This window comes from Zosterops lateralis (assembly GCF_965231275.1).
Source record: "Zosterops lateralis genome assembly, chromosome: 5".
In the NCBI taxonomy this organism is placed as follows: domain Eukaryota; kingdom Metazoa; phylum Chordata; class Aves; order Passeriformes; family Zosteropidae; genus Zosterops; species Zosterops lateralis.
Genome location: NC_139766.1, coordinates 61381058 through 61398291, shown reverse-complemented (window position 1 = coordinate 61398291; position 17234 = coordinate 61381058). Strand labels below are relative to the sequence as shown.

The 17234-nt window shown below is 37.1% G+C and overlaps 1 protein-coding gene across 1 annotated transcript in view; it reads left to right on the top strand.

The window, feature by feature from the left end:
• Nucleotides 1-17234, top strand: part of HHIP (hedgehog interacting protein) — a gene marked incomplete at its 5' end in the record, with an annotated part of 74670 nt that overhangs the window by 42066 nt on the left and 15370 nt on the right. Inside the window, 7 exons of the mRNA XM_083861022.1 lie at nt 6245-6396; nt 6837-7010; nt 7856-7999; nt 8878-8999; nt 11057-11180; nt 11541-11671; nt 12263-12344. Coding sequence (XP_083717148.1) covers nt 6245-6396; nt 6837-7010; nt 7856-7999; nt 8878-8999; nt 11057-11180; nt 11541-11671; nt 12263-12344 — 929 coding nt within the window. The remainder of the gene's footprint in view (nt 1-6244; nt 6397-6836; nt 7011-7855; nt 8000-8877; nt 9000-11056; nt 11181-11540; nt 11672-12262; nt 12345-17234) is intronic.

Genomic DNA, 17234 nt, shown 5'->3' with positions numbered 1-17234 from the left:
TTCACTGGAAGGAAGCTTTCTCACTTTCCTGGAAGGCTAATTCTGCAGCACAATAGACCTCAAACCAATGCAGCAGAAAACCTGTCAGGGAAAGACAGTCTGTAGTGAAAGAATGCTGAAGAGGAAAAGTAGGAGAGCAGATATGCCAAATAAATAAATAAAAGACCAGAAAGTGGAGGCGTGCCAGGGAACTGAGAAGGAGCATGCTTATTTTTTACCTTCCCATAGTGGCCTCCGCTGGTGAACCACTCACTGAGTTGCTGGTGGAATGTAAAGCTTCCTTGAAAATAAATCCAGCTGGGGACAGAGGTGGAATCACCACCTGTGTTCCCAGAGGATAAATGCTGCTTACAGCTCAAGAGGCCTCTGTGGTGCAGGAAAGTGTGTAATTCACACCTTCCTGAGCCAGCTTTACTGAATGCAATAATCATCTGGTCTTTATTTGAATCTCCCTCTTCCGGGACTGCTTTCCACTGTCTTCTGTTATTCCAATTCTCCTAAAGCAGTGCAGTACATAAAGTTTCTCAGTCCAGATGCAGACCTCACATGGGCTCATGGCCACCTCCTTGCAAGCACACTCACAGCCGTATGTCACTCTGCCCAAAACCTCTCAATTATTGGCCGGCTCTGGGCAGTCTCAAAGCTTTCAGCTGCTCCCAACCAATAACTGGGAGAGTTGCGAAAGCAGGATTCCTGTTGTACCAGCAGAGTGTGAAGGAGGCAAGCTGTGGGTTTGTGTTGGGTTGGCATCTGCATTTATAAGTTTCATGTACTTTCTTTAGGAGGACGGGAAGAAAGAATTGTATTATCAGGGGACGAGGATTGTCATTTGGATTAAACTAAAGACTTGCCCAGCAGAACAGCAAAATCTGGAGTTGAGGAATTAAAAAAATAAGTACAGAGGACTAGGACTAGAAGTGAAAGGTCCTGCATTTAGTGACTGGTATCTTCAAAGGACTGTGAAGGTAAGGAAAAGAAAAAAAAATTATCCCCCCATGTCAAAATTTTGTCTTTGCTGCAACAGAAGTAAGAAGAAAAAAAGAATCAGGCTTTAAGTTCTAGTTCTATCAAACATCAGCACAGAAAACTTTGTGATGGTGCACTTTGGCCATTTTCAGCTAAATCCTGCCTTGCACCTAACTGAATAAAAAGCATCTCTAACTTCAGTAGGTTTTGTGCCTAAATTCCAAGTCAGAGTACAGCCCTTTAAGCATTTCTCATGTATAAATTTAATTGTAAAGCATTCCTGTACGTAAAGTTATTTTAAAGTCAAGAATTAAAATAGTGTATTTGTTGAAATCAGTAAAAACTAATGAAAATGTTTTTTAAAAAATCCTTAGATAACTGCAAAACCCTTTATAAACAAGGAAAAAAGTGAAGCTCTGCAACACAAGAGGAAAAAAGGAAATGCTTTGGAGATAGGGTCTAGTATGTAGACCATACTGAGCCATGACATCAGTGTAATTATTTTCCCCTGAGGTAAATGTCTTATGTTACAAATCCTTCCCTTGCCAGAGGCCTCAGGCCCCACAGATAGCAAAGCACTGGAGTCCTCAACACCCAAGGGGTCTCAAAGGAGCTCTGCTCCTGCAGCCAGACAACTTCTGCTCCTTTCATTCTGTGTTTGCTGTATTTCCACCAGTCAGGGGCAATTCCCTCTTGGGGAGCCCAGAATAGGTGGTACAGCTTGAAGGGCAGGGTATACCTCTGCAGCAGACCTTGGCAGGCTTCTGCTTCTGCTTGGAGTCACGTTTCTGTCCTGTGTTGGGGCCAAATTTCCAAAACATGGCAATTAAGCAAACACTTCCCACTGAGAAAAATACCTGACACTGATCTTCAGCCCTCCTGAATCTCATTCTGAAGAGTTCAGATGGTGCTGCCTGATAAGAGATTTTACCTTTCACCCATGTTTTTTGCAAATAAAACTCCTTAAGATCACCTGGTAAGGCATACTGGTTATGCTATTTATTACATAGGAAATAAACTAAATTAAAGGTGATGATACAACTTCAATTTACCCAGCATTTGTGCTATAAGAATAGATGAAAAAAAAAAATAGAGTTAAAATATTAAATCAGTGTTGAATTTGCATATTTTAAGCATAGCCACTTTTAGAAAAGGTTGTTACTCCATTCGAACATAAGAGTGAGTTGTCCAGACAAAAAAAGTCAAATATAAATACCATTCTATAACATACATATATATATATATATAAACACACATCATAATAGTACTGGTTAAGTCTAAATACTGTTATTTTGTAAGTATTATATAGAGAGTGCATTTCAAAATCAATTTTAAAGGAACACTTGGAATATGGTACCTACATTGTTTACTATTAAGCCACACAGAGTAATGGAAATAAATGGTCATGTCTGGTTTTGCTTACTAGCATTAATTAGTACTGCAGATACGTAATTAAGGGTCATACTTATAATATAATCTATTTTAAATTAAATAATTTTAAAATACCAGTTAAAGCATTCCTGTGTGTTTCTCTGTATTTACTATATGTAATAACACATATATTGACATAATTAAATGGCAGCATGTCTTAAAAATAAGTGCAGCATATGTTTCTGTATTATAGAAAAAGTATATTATCTTAATAATATAATAAAACTTTTGTCTGTAATATCAGAGGTATACCAGAATACATTTGAAAGCGCCCAAATTGGAAGCAGAGCCCACTTCTAAGTAGTGGTTACATGAAAATAGCACCATTCCATAAAAATCCAGTACTCACATGCCTCGCTTCTAGTATTCACATGCAAGTTACTTCTCTAAGTGTTAGGTCAAAATACAAAGTGGATCATTTTGTGCAGTTGTTTAATGTTTTTACAAGTATAAATATATTGTAGTAGAAATTACAACACAAAAAGAAGTATCAAAAATATCCTTCAGCTGAGAACACATACTGCTGCAATATACTTTCAGAACTGCCATAACGTAGCTAAACAGCCCTTCAAAAATGAAAAATATAGAAACACTTTGTTTTAATGTTTACTTGGCTTTGTACTGACTTTATGGAATTCTGATTAAATTATTTTCATGGTTGTGGTCTTACACTAGACCAAGCTGGGGTTTAAAGGACCAAGATTCCTGGCCCAAGGAGATCAGTTTTGAAAGAAGTGTAGTATTGGTGCAGAAGGTGTCCCAGCCATGAACAGGAGAGGGGAACGTACAAGCCACGGAGCAGCACGGGCAGACATCGAAAGTGGGAGCTGCCAGACTCAGTTACGACACGAATTTCACATTGGCTCCAGTCCACAGTGTGTTTAAGTAATTAATACTCATTTCAGCCAATCATCATTCTTTGTCTTCAACAGACATCCCAATGGAATACAAAGATTTGCCTCATTCTTCTTGCCCTTCCTTATACAACTGGCAAACATTAATGGATATTCCATCAAATAGTGCAGAGCAGAATCTCATACAAGCTGCTTTGTCATCTACAGTTTGCTGGTGCTGGTTTCATCTAAAGCGAAATTTTCAAAGAAAAAGATGTCAATAACCTTTAGAGCTGCCAAGAAGAAGATACAGATATTTGACACATTTTATCCACAAGAAAGACTGTAAAGCCTGGGATACTGGTTTCACATCAAAAGTCCATTGATAAAAAATAAAAATGAGGAATATTCTATAGAGAAAGTATGAGATTTTGTACATAATTATTTGGTGTGGTAGTACCAAAATAACTTCTCATAAGGGATTTTGCTGGGTATCTCTCCATTTACCACACAGCATATGAGACAACACTACAGAAAACTATACTTTCTGGCACATATAGGGTATTTCAAAAGCTGTGGAAATTGTGGCAGGGATTTGGTTGAGAAGGACAGGTTTGCCAGTTAGTGATAAAGTTGAAAATACACATGAAGAATCAGTTTCCAAAACCAGGAAAACTAAATATGGAAAAACTCATCTGGATTTCTAGTTGAACGTGAACCAACTAATGGCTTGATGCTGCACTGATTTCAGTATTTTGGAGGGATATTCACAAAGTTTTTATTAACTGCATGAGTAAATAGACTTTTTCAAACAAAATGTGCCTATTTGACTTTGAAAAACAGCAGTGTGACCTCACAAGGAGCAACAGAAACAATCCACAAAGTGATACTGCTCGCTAACAATCATGCAAGACAGCAATGAGTAGAAGTCATGGCCTGATCCTATGAATGCAACTTGCCATAGTTACTACTTTGCAGGTCCCATGTTTCATTCATTTTTCAAATTCTTGCTTCATGTGTACTTCATTAAAAGCTCTTAATTTAATTTTCACCTGTTTATGCTTTCAACAACTTTGCTTTCACACTGAGAGGGCTGCCATGGCATCAAGCACTACATAAAATCTTCAGCTCAGTAACAAAAAGATCTTTTCTTACTAATACTTTCAATAACTCACCTTGCATGGCAGTCCTAGTGTGACTCACTGACATTCCTGGGCCCTTAAATGAGTTGAACTCATCTCTCAGGAGAAGAAATAGGACTGTCTTTGTCTGGGCACAACAGATAGAATCATTCATCAGGAATCTTTGAAATATGCCTTTCTGTTCCCAAAGCAACTGATTTGCCTCCCTTTGCTTCAGACTTTATCAGAGCAACTTGGTCAAAACTCTTAGAAACTCAAACAATAATATCTACAATCAGTTCAGACTCAGCTGCAGAATTATTTTTGGCTCATAAGGGAGAAAGAGCTGGATTGGCAGTCCCTTCATCCATGATGACTGCAACTGATTTGGCAGCTCTAACTAGACTTTCAAAACTAACCTCTCTGATAACCCCCTGAAACTAATTTTTTCTAGCAAACAAACTAGCAAATTTTGTCTGCCTCTAAATTAGCAGGATCCAGATTTCATTGTACAAATCTGTTTGTATGGAAATCTCTTGACCTATTTACATCTCCTTTTCTGACTCAGGTTTCTCTTTGGTGGTTGTGATTAAAAAGGAAGTATGGCAATCATGTTGAATTAAAATAAATTAAAGCTGTGCACTTTCCCAATTAAACCCTTTGTGGGATGACTTTCAACAGGAAGACATGCCCATCCATCACTCTGAAGTGCAAATACATTCTAAAAGCTTCTTTCTTTCTTATAATTTCAAATTTCATAATTAGTTATCTTGGGTGTGGTTAGAGTTGCAAAACGTTGTCTCCTTACGGGTGCAGAGCTGCAGCAGTTGAATCTACAACAGAGTCACTGGTTCTAGTTTTGAAGGGCTGGCAAGTCCTGAGTCAAATCCCAAAACATCTATCACCTTGTGAATAATCACATATATTAATTGAATTTGAATTGTTAACTGTGTGCTGTGTTTATTTCTGTGCCTCAGCTTTGCTCTCTGTATTGCCTCAAGAGCAACATATTAATCTAAGTTTTATTCTTCATTTATACAAGTACCGTTTTAGGCATAGTAATAGTACATACATTTTTTAGAAGCTTTTTAGTAGCCAAAAAGAAAATAGCCTTCTATTTAAGTTCTATTTGCATTGTCACAGTACATTACATGGATTGGATGCTTAACATATAACTGTACTAATCTTCATGGCAAACATAATAGCAAAAGAAAGTTGTTCTGAGATTTTTCTATTTTTATTTTTAAAAAAATAACAAAAAATCTTTCCACTGAGGGACCACATGTAAAACTATGGTTTCTCTGCACACAGACCAAGGCTGCTTATTACCTACAGTACACCAGCTATGATGAACAGACCACCATAGTTGTGACAACTGATGTTGCTGCCTCCAGGGTAAAACAAAGGTTTACATATTACACAAGCAATTTAACTGTTTTCTAAACATATTGCCAAGACAGTGGGAGTTGGCAGCCAGCACTATGTTTTAGGTTTTGGATACTTGGATTAGAAGTGACTGCTGATTATAGACCTTTTTATTTGTCTTCTACGAATTACAAGCAACCTAGTAACCCAGCAAAGAATCCTTCACAGCACTTAAACTTGTCTTCATGGCTTCCCAAAGATTACATACACAAATCACTCCACAAAAGTGGCGTAACAGACTTGTGCATAGATAACTACAGAAGGCAATTGTCTTGTTCTAACTCTTAAAGACTTCCCCAAAGTGAAATGTTTTATAATCCTTTTTGTGCAGTAGTCAGGAAAGAAAGAAAAGAGTTTGGGCAAAGATTATCCACAAGAAAGAAACTTTTTTTTTTTTGGGTTCCAGCTGAAACACAATAAAGAACATAATTAACTTCACAATTCTTTGTGTTTTTCATTTGACTGCAGGGAGGAGATGAAAGAGGACTGTTAAGCCTTGCATTCCACCCCAATTACAAGAAAAATGGAAAGCTGTATGTGTCTTATACCACCAACCAAGAACGGTGGGCTATTGGACCTCATGACCACATCCTTAGGGTCGTAGAGTACACAGTATCCAGGTATCAGTAGAAGTCTAAAATTAACAAACTCTGTATTTCTCAGCAACTTTTGCACTTTATATTTCTGATTTCTAAAATGAATATGAGGTTTACAATGTATAAACTTGGGCACCTGTAGTAAAACTATTGTGGATTTTATTTCAAAGAGTAGTTTTGGAATGACAGTAAGCTCACTGGGTTTTTTTCTTTTTAAGACTTTTTTTCAGTTATTCTGTCATTTTTTAATTACTATTACTTCCTACTTTTTGTGTCTAGGCAGCAAAGTAATCGTTTGTGAATGCTAGAAAATTGAAATTTCTCAGAAATAACTGTTAGGCATTTTTCCACCAAGTTACAACATCCTCATCTCAAAGTATAATTTGAATGAGTCAAGTGTATTTTCAGAAAGAAGAACAACAATAGTGAACTGTGAAAACTATGTTCATATCTTTGACTTGCAGGAAAAATCCACACCAAGTTGACATGAGGACAGCAAGAGTGTTTTTAGAAGTAGCAGAACTACATCGAAAACACCTAGGAGGACAGCTGCTGTTTGGCCCAGATGGTTTCCTATACATTTTTCTTGGAGATGGCATGATCACTCTAGATGACATGGAGGAGATGGATGGTTTAAGGTACAAAAAACTTCCAGTGGATAGACTTCTATTATTGTGCTCAAAGGCTTCTTTGGCTCAGCTGAATTGCAGGTGCTCCTGTGGTTTTTAAAGTATTTTTAAAGTATAAGGATATACTCAAAACCCAGACCAGAGGGCAATTGTAGTACTTGGTTTTAAATTAATGGAATTAATTTAAACATCACATCTTTTCATGTTTATGAAAAGAGTTTTGGTGGTCTTCTTCTGCTTCTCCTTTCCTCCATCACAATCACAAATGTAAGTTAAAACATTTTATTTTCTTCTGTATCATATAATGAGAAAGTTCTAAATCCTTTAAAAAAGTGTCAACATCTCCATTCAAACAATACAGGTTTTTTTCTCACTTGCTTTCTATATAATTAGTCTTTGGATTGCATTGTGACTAGAAATCGTTGAATTCAAGGGTAGGATCCAAAGTGTGAGCAAAAAGCACTTCGTAATTACAAAGTGATTATATCCATAGTTATTCTAGATGACACACAGAATAAAAGAGTTTTATTTTTAAAGTTTTAAAAAAGCCTTATATTTCAGGGCCTAAACAATTTAGATGTTTGGAAAGTTGTTCTCATGATCCATTTGCTTCCCAACAACATGGTCAGAGGCATTTCAGTCTGCACATAACAAGGCAAGATATTTGCCAAACTGAATCTTTGACAGCTCTTCTAGTCTATTTTGGACTTTCATCCATCATGAAATCAATCTCTATGTGATTAATCAGTAAAGTGGGTCGTTTACTTTGCTGGTTCACTCTAGTATTATATGGATTAAATCTACCAGTAAAACACTTTTAAAAACCCAATTATTTTACCCTCCAACTCTCTCAGTGATTTTACAGGTTCTGTATTGCGCCTTGATGTCAATACTGACCTGTGCAATGTCCCTTATTCCATCCCACGGAGCAACCCACACTTCAATAGCACAAACCAACCTCCTGAGATTTTTGCACATGGACTCCACAATCCAGGCCGGTAAGTAAGTTTCAATTAAACTGAAATCACTCTGGAGCAGACAGTGTTTTCAACCAAGGTTTTTCTTTATACAGTCAGGCAGCAATATTTCAACAATAAAAGCACTCGTGAACTTTTTGATTCTTCCATTCCTCCACCTCCACACATTATGTCACAGTTAGAAACAAATGTACATTGGCAAAGGGGAAAGAGAAGAGCAATGCACAACTACTACAAGTCAAGACCAAAATGAAACAAAGTACAGAATTTTTAGTTTTAATTAGTAATAAAATTACTACCTTTGTGAAAGCAAAGAGCTTAAAGCAGAGAGGTGGTAAAGTGCAGCTGAGATGGGAATCTTGACTGGGGAAAAAAGGCACGTGGAAAACAAATGAGAACATCTGGTGATATCTAAACAATAGCAAGGAGGAGAACAATGCTTTAACTAAACAACACATAATTCAGCAAATTAGGTGGGTGGTAGTACTGAAGTGACATTTAAAGTCATGGTCTGAAAAAAATCAGGAAGTCAAATTGTTCAGATAAGGACTTGATTCTTGGACTTTTTAACAGTCCAAAATTCCTATACCATATAAGTTTATTTAGCTTAAGGCACTATTCTTTTCAGGTGCTATAGTGCAGACTTCATTATATCACAAGGGAAAAATGGATTTTTTTCACATTGTGTAGAAATAGTATAGGAATGGGAAAGTTGTATTATCTCCTGCATATAAATCTGACATTTCTCAGGTATTTTGGCTCAGCATGAGATAGGTCCCCCAAATGAGTAGACGCCACAAAGAAACAATAATACTTTAAAATGTAATGCTTCGTATTGATAATTATATGCTATGAAGTCACCTTTCTCATGAAATTTCTCTTTTTTTGTCATTTTAAAGGTGTGCTGTGGACCGGCATCCAACAGATGTAAACATCAATTTAACTATACTTTGTTCAGATTCAAATGGAAAGAACAGATCTTCAGCAAGGATCTTACAAATAATAAAGGGCAAAGACTATGGTAAGTTCTATCCAGGGTAAAGCTGCTGGCAACAGTCCTGTTCTATGTCCATGGAATAATATACAGAAAGCAGAAGAGAATACGTAAAGGCCTGTATAGCCATGATAGGAAACTTACAGCATGGATAGGATAGACAACTTACTGGAGATATAAGCAAAAAGTTCTATCTTTGCAAGAGAAAACTTCATTGTAGAAGCGGATGAAAGATACAGGCCAAAACCAAATTGAAATGACTCAACTTTGTTCTTGTTGGTGTAGAATATCATGTAAATGAGATTTAACAAATTTGACAGTTGCTAGTCTGTCAAAGATCTCACTGTTGCTGTATATTTTGGCTCATAAAGAGAATATTTTGGAATATCAGGAAATGATGAAAATGTATTCTTAGTCTTTCACAAATAACCTTTTAAGACAGAGAATGGAAACCTCATGTAATGTGCCTCTTATAATGGAAAAAGTGAGATAGACAACAACAGAGCACAACCAAACAGGGAAATGACTGAGCTCTGTTTAAATGTTACTAAAAATAAAAAACTTAGAAAAAGGCACTATGCTACTACTTCATAATAAATGACGAGTTTACATTAGATTGCAAAAAGATAAATACACTCAATTAGGGACTTTAAAATATTAAAGTGCTTCATGCTCTCTCTGAACCAGTATGCTTGCCAGTCACAATTTGTTTGATGTTTAACTGATGCTCACCAAGATCCCTTGCTAGTTCAGGCAAGCCAGGTGACACTTCCTCTGAGCTATCACCTGCCTTGATTGCCCATTTAGCAGCTTGTGAATTCCTGACAGTAACATGTGATAAATGCCAAATTGTGTAAAGGCATTGAGAACTGGCCTGTCTCCTGGAACGTAGCATTTCCCTTTCTAATTCACATCTCTAGGTTCTCCCACCTGTACTCCACTTAAAAGCAATGCAGCTGTGCTGGCTGGCACAACAGTACACAATAGCATAATGCAATTGTACTACTTCAGTTATTGCATGGATTTTCTGTGTCCATTTTATAAAAGCCAAACCAAAGAATAATATTTGGTTAACCACTGCTCCAATGGAATTTTGACTGCATCCTTATTGCAGAGTAAACTAAGCAATATTGTGTCTATCCAGAGCAGCTTGCCAGTATTAATACTAGGCTGTGGGTCAATGGCTTCAATAAAAAGAGTTCACCATCCTTTTCTCCCCCATAAAATTTCAGCTGTAACTCATGTAGAACAGTCTGGGAAATGCATTTATCAAAGACTTGCAGATAGCCCTCTGACTAAAAAAAAAAAGTTCTATTAAAAAATGGTCTGCTGCCTGTGGCTTTTTTTAAAATTATGCAGCTAGCATGTCAAATGGAGCCAACTTCTACCCTAAGCAGTATTTGATTGCATGAATAGGAACATGTACACTGAAACTTCCTTGAAGAATTGTTTGATAGGACTAAATTCTGTGGTTTTGTGAAATAAAAAAGGGGGGGAAAGTATAGGAGTTGCAACTACTACAGCAGCACAAAATAAATTACCATGAGAAGATATAGCCAGTAATAGTAGTGTTTTATGGGCTATAACACACATACCATGTTTAAAACTGTGATTTGGAAAGTTTCTCAAACCATTGAAAGGATTTCAAAATTAATTCTACTGAAAATCACTGGAATTTCTGCTGGAATCACTGGACTCTACAGTGAATGGGAGTTATTTTGTTCCTGAAGTTCAGGAGATCCAGTCTGCAGACTGGATTGACATATAGAAATTAATAGCAGTAATCATATTGATTTCAATGGAAGTGCAGCCTAATCTTTATGTAGTTTTATTCTCCCAGCTTGTGCACATGGAAGAAAGCAATTACAGACTCCTCCTTTTGAAATCACTAATGGATTATTTCATAAACAGACTTTGTTGTAATTTTCTAGGGTTTTTTAACATCTTATTTTTGGCAATGCAATCTTGAATTCTGAGGAATCTTTCAATGGACTTAATCTCTTTTCTTGCAGCAGTGACATTTTCCTAAATGTGCATCAATATGAAAAGGCATATGATCTAATGCTATGGTAGTTCTTTTACAGAGAGCGAGCCCTCACTTCTGGAATTCAAACCCTTTAGCAGCGGGTCCCTAGTGGGTGGATTTGTGTACCGGGGCTGCCAGTCAGAGAGGCTCTACGGGAGTTACGTCTTCGGAGACCGCAATGGGTGAGTTTGGTGTGAAACAAAACTGCGTGTGGAGTGTGCTCAGTCACTCAGCTGCCTGGACAAAGCCACACCAGCAGCCTTGTGTGTTGTGTCACTTGGCCAGTTTAGCAGTGTGGTAATGCAGGCTAGATTCTAGATCTGGGAATAAAATAGCACAGCATTCTAATGAATGGGGACATACAGAAGAACATACCTAACTCTTGGAAAAAAGTACTGGAAATCGTAAGACAAGAAACTGCACAGATGTATCTATGAAGCTACTTGCAGCTACTAAGAAGTGTTTGCTTATTTACCTGGACAATGAAAGCTCTCTGTTCAAAATGTAATATAACATTATTTTTTATGTGTTTTTGAATGTAGAAATTTTTTAACACTGCAACAGAGTCCTGCAACCAAACAATGGCAAGAGAAACCCCTCTGTCTTGGCAACACTGGCTCATGTAGAGGTTTCTTTTCAGGCCCTGTCTTGGGATTTGGAGAAGATGAATTAGGTAAATACTAAAAGAATTGCTTGTAAATTATAAGGCTTATCAGTAATTCCTGCTGCAATATTCATACTTATAATAAATGTTTAAAAAGAAGGTTATCTGTCCTTTGCCAAAGCTGTCTACACTGCTCTCAGCTACACCTCAGCAGCTTCAGAGGAAGAACTGAGAAGAGAATGTGTTGCTGGAGGGGACAAGTGTCTTTATTGTGTCTCACATACTGTGGACCCTGGCACTCACTATGACACAATGTATAAAATACTTGCTTTTATTTCCAGCATTATGGAATTAAGGGGCAAAGATATTGCATGAGCACACTGACCCCTCTTCTCCCTTCCTCAACAATTTATTTTTTAAATCAATTTTATACTACATGAAAGAAAAAACTCTCATGATAGAGTATTTTTCACATTTTAGCATCAATCTGGAGAAAGTGCTTATATAAATTTTCAATTAGCAAACGATTCTGTTGTATATTTCAGTATTTCTTCTGAATTTTTTTTAATCTCATTTGGCAAATACAACCAGATCACAAAAGTCATGAATTTAACATATTAGGAAAGGAGAAGTAATTTATTGCACTGTTTTCCCCAACAGGTGAGATTTACATATTATCAAGCAGTAAAAGTATGACACAGCCTCACAGTGGAAAACTCTACAAGATCGTTGACCCAAAAAGGTGAGTATTGCACTTTTCTTTGGGATTAGCCTTTCCTTCAATAGGTTAAAAACTGCAGTTCTCTTCATGTGGCTGAATTATGCAATACTGACATTCAATAAAAAGGAAAATTCTCAATGCAGGGGACTCCCTAAAAGCAAATGTTCCAGCAGCAACAAGCAGAATAAACTCACTGTCTCACAGGAAGTGAATGTCAGAACAACAGAGGGGTAACCAGCACTAACTTCTGGGAATTTTTACACTTTGACATTGTGCTGAAAGCTGCCCACTTTCCCACCTAGAGGTATATTCTTAGCATATTTTCATAGAGAAGCAGACCTACTTAATGTGGAACCATATGGACTGGTAGACGATGCTCCTGGTAGTTCTGAAGCCAAATGATTTGTAAGTACCACAAAAAGTTATGCAGCATCAGTGGAAGGCAGGTGCTGGAATTCTCCCCAGTGCTGCTGCTTCCTCAACTGCTGCTGTGGTGGGGCAGTGCACAACAGGAGCTGGCTCCAAAGATCAGCACTGTGTGACTATACCTGTTCTGTGTACTAAAAAGCAAGTACAGAAAATAACTTCATAGTCCTAGCCAGTGTCAGTTTGACCATAATTATGCTCTATGTTCAGTCTTTCCCAAACATTTCTTCTGTTGTACAGGAGATACCACCAATGGACAACAAGAGAGAGAACTCAGTTCTCACTAGGTCACTAGGCGTGAGTTGTCACTGGTTACTAATATTCAACATCCTTCCATACCCCTTCCATTACCTGTCTCTTCCTTGGCAGGCTTGGAGCACCAAGGAGGGAAATCCTCTGTCCTTGGATTCTGTGCCAGAAGTACACAAAATTCTTCAACAGTTCTTAAAGAACTGTTTCCAAAGGGCTTATAAATCCCACTCAAGTGATTTATAAAACATTGAATTAATAAGATTGTTCTAATTATTTAGACTAATTTACCAGTTGGAAAATGAGGATAAATGAAAATTATCAACCCAAAGTTCCTCAAGACATGATCTTTGCAGAGCAGCTGGAGGTATGAAAATATTAAGGAATGTGGAAGGACTGCAAAAAGCCAGTTCCCTGAATGACCCCAGGGCCCCAGCAGCAATAAGAGCTGATGACAAGCAGATAGATACTCACTTTAGCTGAGGGAATACCATGTTCTTCATGGTGGGTCTTGCTGCTCTATCAGACCAAGTTCTGATGTGTAAAAGTAGCACATCCATCCTGCAAAAGTATCAGAAACCAACACAAAATGAGACGGCCAACAGAAATGAAGTTTGTTGTATAATTACTTTGACCCCATCATACCCTACAAAAGCAGCTGCCTATTTGTTCAGCATCTACTTCAGCATGTTCCTCCATGAGTATCAGATACAGTCAGACTTCCATTTTTGGCTTTGCTGTTAAGGGAGGAATTTATTTTCTTGTCAGACTTAAATTCTAAACATTGTTAGTGGGATAACAAGGGAATACAACAAGAAAAATATGACATTGGATGCACACTGTACTGTAAGTTACAGCAGAGTCTCAGTGGTAGTGGAGTTTCAGTGTCTTATAACTGTACTATCCCAAAACTACAGCAAATAATTTGGAAGCAGATGTTACTGCAGGTTGGTGCAGTCTGTCAGTCAAGGTTATTATGTATGTTTTATTTATGCTTTCTGGTATTGAAAACATTTTTTTAGAACAAACCTTGCCATTCTTCCTGGGATTGTTTAGTCTGTTGGTGTATGGTTTTAAGTGAATTTTACACCCTAAATCCACTATTAGTATCTAATTACATGGGGCTGCCTTGTTTGACCTCAGCTTTTTGTTCTTGTTACCTCTTCCAGTAGGGTGGTCTTCAGCTGACATACCTGAAAGGCCAGACCTCCCATTGCTGCACTCACGGTTGGCTGTTTTCAGGCATGGAAAAGGGTCAAAACTGTGTTTGGTTACTGGTGAAAGTAACCAGAAAACTCTAAAATACTTTTGTAAATTGGCACACAGTTGAAATGAAACAGACTGTGGCAAAGGGATATAGTTTTTGGTAACACTTCTCAGAAACATAGGATAAAATTCATTCAGGCAAAGATTTGAGGTTTGTTGTCTTTCAGTCTCACACCATTGCAGCTTTTAAGGGAAGGATAATGAGTGACTTCCACAATAGAGCATTGCAGCTCTATTTAACATTCCATGAGAAGTTCATACTGCCCATGTAAAAAACTTAAAAATTCCATGGCTTTGGCAAATGTTCATGTAATGTTTTAGTAACAAAATATTGCTATTTACAAGATTATATTCTTTTGCATGTTACTATTTTGTTGCTTCTCCTCATGGTGTGCACCATACCAATACAATGAATATTCACATAAACCCTACCACATTAAGCTTTGTAGAACACAAAGTAAAGATGCTACAGGTGGACTGTGAGTAGCAGGTAAAAATAAAATAATGAAACTATTGATTTGTCATATCTTAGAAATTCATTACTTAGTAAAAACCCCTGTGAGAGGTGACCCCTAGCAGTCCTGTTAATTTGCAAAGAGAATCTTCCATGCCTAGAGCAGTGTAGAAGAACAAAATTATCATTCCTTGCAGCAGCCCCTTGCCAGAAATGAACAATTCCTTGCAAACCCCACCTTCTTGTGCTAGTGGTCATTTGTAAGCTGCTGCAAGCTTACAAAATTATTCTTTTTTTAAAAAATATAAACATTACATGAAGGTGCAGGATTTGATTTCTTTTGATCTTTTTAAAATCATAAAAACATTAAGGCTGGAAAACACCTCCAAGATCAGCAAGTCCAACCTTTGACAGATCACCACCTTGTCAACTAAACCAGAGCACTGAGTGCCCTGTCCAGGTGTTTCTTGAACACCTCCAGAGATGGTGATGCCACCACATCCCTGGGCAGTCCATTTCAATGCTTAAAAACCCTTTCAGTGAAAATATACTTCCTGATGTCCAACCTGAACTGGCACAGCTTGAGGCCTTGTTCTTTTGTCTTGTAGAGAACTACTGCATAATCAAACATAACCCTGACTCCTATTTTTTCTTGTCTCAAATGGAGCTTAAGACAGAAATCTATTTGAATATAGAAAAAAAAATCTAATTAAGGGGGCAGGTTAAAACATTTGAAGATCAGAAGTTGAGGGTAATCCAGAGAATGAGTACCAGAATTTCAATACACGGCAATGGGAAGGTCTCATCCTAAAACAATTCTTCAAGTGTAATAGAAATGAGGTGTTAAACTGAGGTGATGTATAACAAATTGATGAACATGATCAACACAGAAGTTCTGAACCCCACAATTATCAAAGCAGTTTGAAATACAGAATTCCAGATACACAGTAAAACTTTTGTTCAGTTCTTCCAAATACTTCATATCAATAACTAGATAGACTCCCACTGCAAGCACAGAGTGAAAGAATCCTTCTCCTTGTAAAAAGGCTGTTATAATGATACATTCATGCCCGAGAGCTCATAGACAATGAGGTGATTAAAAAACCCCTAAGTATGTGAGGTGCTGCAAACTATAGATATACTTCATATTGCCAAAAATCCCACAGAGAAATGAGTGTAGCCAATAGCATATTTAGTTTTGAGGATGGAGGAGATGTGGGCAACATTAAAAATTACAAGCACATAAAACTAACATTGGGCACATTAGTTAAACTGGCAGTTAAGAGAAGCTCTTAAGTTAAAAATGTCTCTGAAAAATATATCCATAGCTTGATGATTATCAAAAAACTCGTTACCACTGCTTTCCAGTGATTGGAAGTAGTAAGAAAATATAGAGAGAAAGACTTATGTTTTTCTCAGCTAAAAGGTAGGTTAGTCAGATATCCTGAAAGTCAATGCAAATACTAGCATTTTATAAATTGTTTTTGTGACCAAAAACCAAAACGTTTTTTTTTTCTAGTTTTCTACTTTCTGTTTCATAACTTTTCTGTCATGTTTTCTGTTTCTAAAAATACATACTATTATCAATCACAAAGGTATTGATGAGTTTAAAAGAAAAAAAAAAACAACCTAAGTAAACAGTAATGTAGAAAATCAAAAGATTCCAGTTAGTCAATAACAGAGAAAATAGGCAACAAACCCATTAGAAAAGAAAAAGTAATCATTTTTCTAGCATGATGAGAGGAGAAAACTAACTGTGAAAATGAATATTTAAATAAGTAAGACCTGTTGATAGGTCTATGCAGTCTGTAATTTAAACATTATTACTAGACCAAGAAGTAAGAAAATAAACTTTGGATGGTGGAAGAACAGCCATAAAGAGGCCTTGTAAGTCTTCTTTTAGAGCAGTTATAATATGATGACTTTAATTTCTAAGAAAATTACAGATAAAAGGAAAGATATTCAAAGAAGAGTCTAGAAATGACAGACAATGTAAAAGATTTCCTTTTAAAAGCTGTGTTGTGAAGTTTTAAGTGTGAAGCTTTAAGAGTTTGCCACCATCCATACAGTGATTCCAAAGGGGGATGAGTAATTGTTTTGACCAGGATGGCTCACTGAAACCAGCAGGTGATTTTTATGACAGAGGGCAGAGCCTGAGTAGGTGTTCCTGCACACAGAAGAAGATTTCCTCTTCCTCTCCTTGTAACACCTTATAGATCTGGATTTCAATGTGTTTCATATCAACAGCCGGAATAGCTGCTTCCCGTCGGATTGAAACTTGAACTTGATTCAAACCATCTCACTCCTCTTTCATGCCCCTCCAGAGTATATAATTCCACTTATCATCCTTTCCATCATCACCTTCCGGGATTTCCGCTGTCGGAGAGCATTTCCAAACAGACTGATTTCAGACACGAAGGGACAATATCTAGGTCATACCTCATTTTGATGCTGTTCAGGCTTTTTAGAAAACCATTAGTGATTTGATTTTTTAATATGAGTCAGGAGTGTTTGGT